This window comes from Akebia trifoliata, chromosome 8, assembly GCF_017979445.1.
Source record: "Akebia trifoliata isolate Shusen 1 chromosome 8, ASM1797944v1, whole genome shotgun sequence".
Classification (NCBI taxonomy): Eukaryota; Viridiplantae; Streptophyta; class Magnoliopsida; order Ranunculales; family Lardizabalaceae; genus Akebia; species Akebia trifoliata.
In genome coordinates, this window is record NC_141382.1 from 48,152,201 (window position 1) to 48,159,078 (window position 6,878).

The following is a 6,878-nucleotide window of genomic DNA, read 5'->3' on the forward strand; positions in this document are numbered from 1 at the left end:
TTTGCGATACACAAGGTAAGAGATCTATCGTTCGATTGCACTGGCCAAAGCAGAGAGCGTACAAAGAATGTCAGTTAGTAATTATGGTGTTTAACCTGTTAAATCAATAGAAAATTACCATGTTTTCCGTTAAAAAGTAGTGTATTTTTTTTTTCGTAACTCAAACGATAAACCATTGATTCTTTGAGATCTTTCTAATAAAATTAGGATTATCCTCCCATCTTAACCGCTGGTTTGATGGAGATCAAACCTGGTTTGATGCTCTCCACCAAGTGACGGTTGGGCTGCTAGGGATTCCAAATAAAAATGCATCACTAATAATTAATGTAAGTAATCTTAATAAGGTCTACTCTGATTTCTAGAATGATGAGCTCATTAATGATAGTAGTTTGGTAGTTCTAAATCTAGGGGTAGATTTAAAGTAAAGGCACTTGCTCCCACAAGAGTTGTCAAATTCTATGGATTAATGTACTATTACGACAGATTTTAATGACCGATAAAGAAATCTATCATTATTGTCCCCACAATTTTTTTTTTCCACTTTTAATTGCTCTCACAACTATTTTTTTCACTCTTAATTGTCCCTACACAAAATTTTCTTCATTTGGCTGCCTTCACGTGAGTAAAATCCTGGCTCCACCCTTGTCTTGACCTTCTCTTTCTTGCACCCGATTTTGTTGGTTGTTTGGTGATCAACACTAAAAAAAGATCTAAAAGATAGCAAGTCAGCAACTTATGAGTAGCCCATTTCCTTTTTTAAAGTAGTCACTCTCCCAAATTTAGAGGTTAGGCCACTTGACCAAATCAAACAAGAGGTGTAAGCACATGCAAAAGTTGAGGTCATTGAACAGTACAAGGGGGACCACCATGGCTCCTCTCTTCTCGAGAATCCATACATCCCTTATCAATGTATGGACAACTATCTCTCAAGCAGATATTTAGGATTGGCCTCAATAAAAAAATAAAATTGAGCACCTAACAATACGTCTTCACATACCAAGAGCTATGAGATCACCTATCATTATTTTTGTTTGTTTGATGGAGAACGTCAGGTCTGAGACTAAATCATCTTGTTTCTATAGCTATTGCATCTTTTTAAGGTGACATTGAATTTGACATCATTTCACACATTAGTGTACATAGAACCATAGATGCTTCTCACTTGTATCTCCATGAAAAATATCTACGATTTTGTACACATCCACTTCAACAATGTGTGAAATGATGTCAATTTCAATGTTACTGCTGCATTTTCCTTTTAAGGTTCATGCCCTTCTACGTAAAAGATGATCAAAGGCTTTTAAAATGACGAGTGTTGTTAACATGTGTTGTAGGGGCACAGGTTAAGGTGAAATTAATGCACCTAGAAAATGTATTTTCCTACAACAAAAAATACCTGTAAATTTTTTATTACTAAACTACCCTCAAATGTTTATTGCTAAGGTGTATTTAATGCGTCTGAACGTTAACAAAACCCGAAAATGAATCAAACGCTTTGGAAATGAATGGTGCGAAGTGATTTTGCTATCTTATCTGCATGAGGTCCTCTTATTGATATATACAAAAATTACTAAAGGAAACTTTGGAATAAATTTAAAAATTAGTTTTAAAATGTAAAAATCTTTACATTTTAAAAAGCAAATAAAATACTTTTACTTTTAATGTACTTTGTACTTTTTAATGTACATTTAAAATTTGATTTTTCTCAAAACTACTTTCTCTACTTTGTATCCAAACAGGGCTACGCAAATGTTTGAAATGTGCCACATTTTTTGTGATTTAACATTAAAGTGTTGGAGGCTGTGATTTTAATAATAAATAAATAAAAAAAAGTTAATATTCATATAAATTTTAGTATGTTTCTATCATTTTATGAAAAATTAGGTTTTCGAATTTAACTGAAATACACACAATAACCTAATAAGCAACTTATTTTGATATTTCTCTAAATTGTTGGACTTACTCAACTTTGAATGTGAGTAGGTAACATATTTCAGATGCGGTGGCGTTTCACTTGGTGTGGCAGTGCATCACACGGTGGCTGATGGAGCCTCGGGGACTGATTTTGTCAACTCATGTCCCCAAATCGCACGAGGACTGGACATCAAGTTCCCGCCATTCATTTATCGGACATTGTTACATGCCCGAGTACCACCAACCCCAACATTTCCCCATATCGAACATCATCCCCCACCATCAATGAAATTGTCACGTAAAACACCGAAACCTGAAACCATGAGTTAGAAGTTTTGGAATGGGCTGATTTTTGGTGAGGATGATCTCTACGGTGAGGAGATCATCATCACAAAAAATCAGCCCATTCCAAAACTTTTAACCCCATCGAAAATAGTTTACAAAAAATGGACGGTCCACGATTTTTCAACTTGTAAACATGGGTTAGAAGTTAAAATCAGCCCATTCCAAAACTTCTAACTCATGTTTTGAAAAATGTTTTGCCAAAAAGTTAGCCATTAAACGTTACCCTATATATATATATATATATAAATGCCTAAGGAGTGCCAATCATCATCAGTTGGGCCATTCTTCATGAATGAAACATGTGTGCTAAGGAATCAAGGAAAACCTCCAAATTTAGGACATTAATAAAAGACAAAATAACCACATCAATGTAATCTAGTTTTAATCCTACAAAACATACTTACGTTTCTTTCTATAATCAAAACCAGTGATTGTTGTAATAACATCAGTATCCTATTTTACAAAACATTTTGAGATTGATTATCATTTTATTTGGAACTATACGATTCTTAAAAGATTGACAATCTATTAAGTTAACATGTTTCAAGCTAACTTTTACATGCAATCTCAAGGTCATGGAGGTTCAACTAGTGATGAATGTTGGGTGGCCCGAACCGTGTCCGAACCAAAATTGGGTATCTTTGGCATTTGATGAAACTTGGAAACCAACTGATTTCAAAATTTTCTGTCAGGTTTAATTTTGGGCCAAATTTTAGTCTGGGTTCAATCTGCAAATTAATTCCTATTTGATGATTTTTTTATTATATTTGGTTCACTTTTTAAAATATAAATAAATAAAATTTATTTGTTTATCAAGATGAAATTAGACTTCCTCAATGAGCCCAACCCATCTAAAATTACCAAACTTAGGCTAACACGAGTTCAACCCAATTTTAGAAGCACAATCTCGAGTTGAACTTAGATTAATGAGTTCTAACCCGATGATCGGATTAAGTTGTGCTCAAATTAAGGCTTCTACAACTTGGGTTGACCCTTCAACCTGCACAGGATTGCAATCCTAATTCTAGTCCTAGGTTTAACTAAAACAAAAGACAAAAGATACCACGTTATTAACATATGAATTGGGGTGGCATTAGCAAAAGTTGGTGTGGCAATATAATCTCTCAATGTAATTTCTCTGTCATGAGTACGAAGGACAGACATGTCCTGACTCCACGATGGGCAATAATGGTGGGAAACAAAGGAGTAGTAGTTATAATTCATTAAGACAATAAGAACATGTGGTGTGTGTCTGTGTGGGGGTGAGGGTGGGGGCCTCAGGGGCGTAGCCTGGATTTTGCCCATGTGGGGGCAACCAAGAGTAGACGAGTACACGGTTTGTACACGGTTTGGCTCTATGACACGTGCACTGGCACGAGGAATGATCAACCCTGTAAAATATACATAACCAACGACTTCAAAGTAATATTAGTTAAATAAAAAATTACTTGTAGAGCTGTCAATTGGGCCCCCTAGCCCAAAAGAAACAAGCGTTAGGGGCTAAATGTCAACCTAAATTAAAGTCGGGCCCAGCCTCACCCAACCGGACCCAATACTGTAATTATATTTTGCTAAACTCTCACATCGGTCGAAATGACTATAAAAATGGACAGTTATTGAAATCTCAAGATTAAAAATTAAATACAACAATTAAAATATGTATTTTTCAATATTTTTTTCTTATAAGAATTCATAAAATTATAAGGACCGAACGGTCTCTTATCTATATGACTGCATGTCCATGTAGGACCCAAATAATGATATTGTGCAACATGGATGTAAACCATAAAAAAATTTGAACTAAAACTATAATATATATATATATATATATATTTCTTAAAAGGATTCTTTTTCACCATCGAATTTAATTTTCAAATTTGGGTTCCACAAACCCAATTTAGAGCATTAAATTTATAGGGCTGAGTGTAAAATGGATCTAATCTTTGATTGGTAAAGAATTAAAAATCTTGAGATCTGTGAATTTGGTATTCTTGCGAAAAACCAAATTTTTTATATTGGTGTTTGAGTTAGGATCTTTATTACAGCATAACTAGGGATCGATTTCTTTTCAAGTGGAGGGGAACTGATGTAGGATAAATTACAAAAGAATTGATGGTACGTTTGAATCGCCAAAAGTCCAAGTGTAAGACCTAGGCTCACGAATCCGGACGGATGATTGAGTAAAAATCATAAAAGGAAGATTCATTCTTGAATGAAAACATCAAGATCTTTAAGATCCAATGCTTTGCAATGAAGTTTTTATTTTTAGGCTTGATTCATTCATTTATCCTATTTTTTAAGAAATTTGCTATTTTTGACAATGTTTCGTTTTGTTAATAACTTTAGTTATACAAGTCAGAATCATGCATCGTCAATTCATTTTTATTAATTTCTACTTTAATGCTTATTACATTTTTTATTATTTTTAGTAATTTTTTATTTTTGGCTATTTTCATGTTTTACTCGGATTATAACTATTTTCTATACTATGACTGTAACTCCAATGTAGAAATCATCTTCAATTTAATAATAAAAATTATTCGAAAGTTTCTTTTTTGGTGGATTCGAATTTATATATATAATTTTACGTTGCTGCGGCAATATAATAATATAAAATTTTCTTTTATCTACAAAGTATATATAATCCCTTGCCAAGGGAAGAACTAAAATGAGTAAAACCTGAGCAAACACTATATAGCTTTTGTTTGTAGTTGAGATCATAGTCACCAAGTTGCAGTACGGGTTTAAAATGGCGAGAGAAAACTTTGGAAAAATCGACCAAAACGGGGAAGAAACAAGAAAAATTAAGGGAAAATGATAAATATTTAGACATATATATAGAAAAAAAAATGTATTCATAATATAATGTATAATACATTAGACATGTATTCTAAGTTTACGATATATTTGTGAGGAAAAAAAAATCATTGAATATCTATGTATGATAACATGTTCCTACATATAATTATATATATTTTATGATGATAAAAGTAGTCTAACCATCAATGTATCTTTTAAGCAAAAGAACACACTATTAAAAAAAAAAAATTTATAACATCAAGCATTATAATCAAATCCTACATTGAACAATGAACTAAAGAACAAACTATCATAGGCCATAAAAATAAACCATAGTCTTGCAAAAATGGGTTATCTTTATTTTTCTTAAGTACCGTGTTTAAAACGTAAAAAAATACATTTAGAACATTGAAACGAGTTTTTTTATTTATTTATTATTATTATTGTTTTAATCTTTAGAAGTACGAAACCCGTTTTAAACAAGACAATTTTTTATTTTTTTTAAAGGAGTATTTTGTTAGTATGGTTGAGATAATTGGGTTTTGTTAATCTGTGCTCTTAGGCACACATTAAGATTGCATTAAATACACCTTAGAAAATCGGAGATAATTAGGGCCCAGATGCATCTTGATGGGAAAAACTTTGAAGCTGGAAGCATCTTGGAAGGGTCTTGTATTAGGTTACGAGTTACGACGAGCCAAAGCTTCTAGAAATAAACCCAGCATCATGGAAGGTTCTCTAGTATTAGGCTTGAGGAACCTTGTTAGCTTACCAAATCTATCTTAGAATTTTCAACATGTCAAGTCCACTAATGACTTTTATTTTGAAATTTTAAAAGGTTACTGATTTTGATATTTCAACAATTCAACCTTTCTACAAATCTACAAAGTTTAGCAACTAATCAAATGGGCATTTTTGAAACATATATTACCACTTTTGAGGGCATAATCCCCTATATTTTCCAATTGATGACATATCTTTGGACAAATTTGTTCCTTGAGAGACTAACAAAAGAGTAAGGTTAGCGTGATTCGCTTAGATTTGAAATCTAACAAAGGGTCGTGAGCCCACATGAACCGATATTTTGGCAAAATAACACGTCAACCCTCTAGAGTTCATGGCGTACATCAGAATAAGAATAAAAAAAAATTAAATAAATAAAAAGTGTTTGTAGGTTTGCTTGAAGTATAGAAATTGGACCACCATCGTACTCCCAAATGTCAATTTAAAATAAAACTTATTAAAATTTTGTGATATACATTCCAGTGACATCCGATCATGTTTTTGGAAGTCACAAGAAGGTGGGGCCAGGGTGGAGCTAGGATTTTCTTTTAGGAGAGGCAAACTACAACTAATGGTAAGGTTGAGGAGCTTGAAGATGACTGAATTTGGGGAAAGGGTGAAGAAATGGGCATTTAAGTCATTTTCATTAGTCTATGAGAGAAGACCAAAGTCTAAGTAATGTCATCAATTTAAAATAAAGTATTTTAAATATTAACCAAAACCTACATGCCCCCCTTGACATAGCTATTTTCTAATATACTATTATAAAATGACATCGTTACCCTTGTCTTCAATTTAAAATAATTTATCTTCTTAAATGCATTCATCTCTAACATCTAGAGTAAAAAAATTGATCCTAATCTTCAACCATAAAATCAATATCTAAAAAACAATAAATGATTGAAGTAAAAGATGATGAGATTTATTAAAGAAAAATCTTTTATTTTCTACAAGTGATTAAGGTTAACTAGATTAAACTTAATTTAATATAAAAGTTTAGAACTTAAAATGAATAGTATTATTAAGAAAATATTCAG

General features: G+C 32.3%; 1 protein-coding gene across 1 annotated transcript in view; it reads left to right on the top strand.

The window, feature by feature from the left end:
- The window catches only part of LOC147397379 (shikimate O-hydroxycinnamoyltransferase-like), a 4,915-nt gene extending 2,661 nt beyond the window's left edge, over nucleotides 1–2,254 (top strand). The window contains exon 2 of the mRNA XM_086452970.1: nucleotides 1,984–2,254. Within this exon, the coding sequence (XP_086309096.1) occupies nucleotides 1,984–2,244 (261 nt within the window). The 3' untranslated portion in view covers nucleotides 2,245–2,254. The remainder of the gene's footprint in view (nucleotides 1–1,983) is intronic.
- The last annotated feature ends 4,624 nt before the right edge of the window (nucleotides 2,255–6,878 follow it).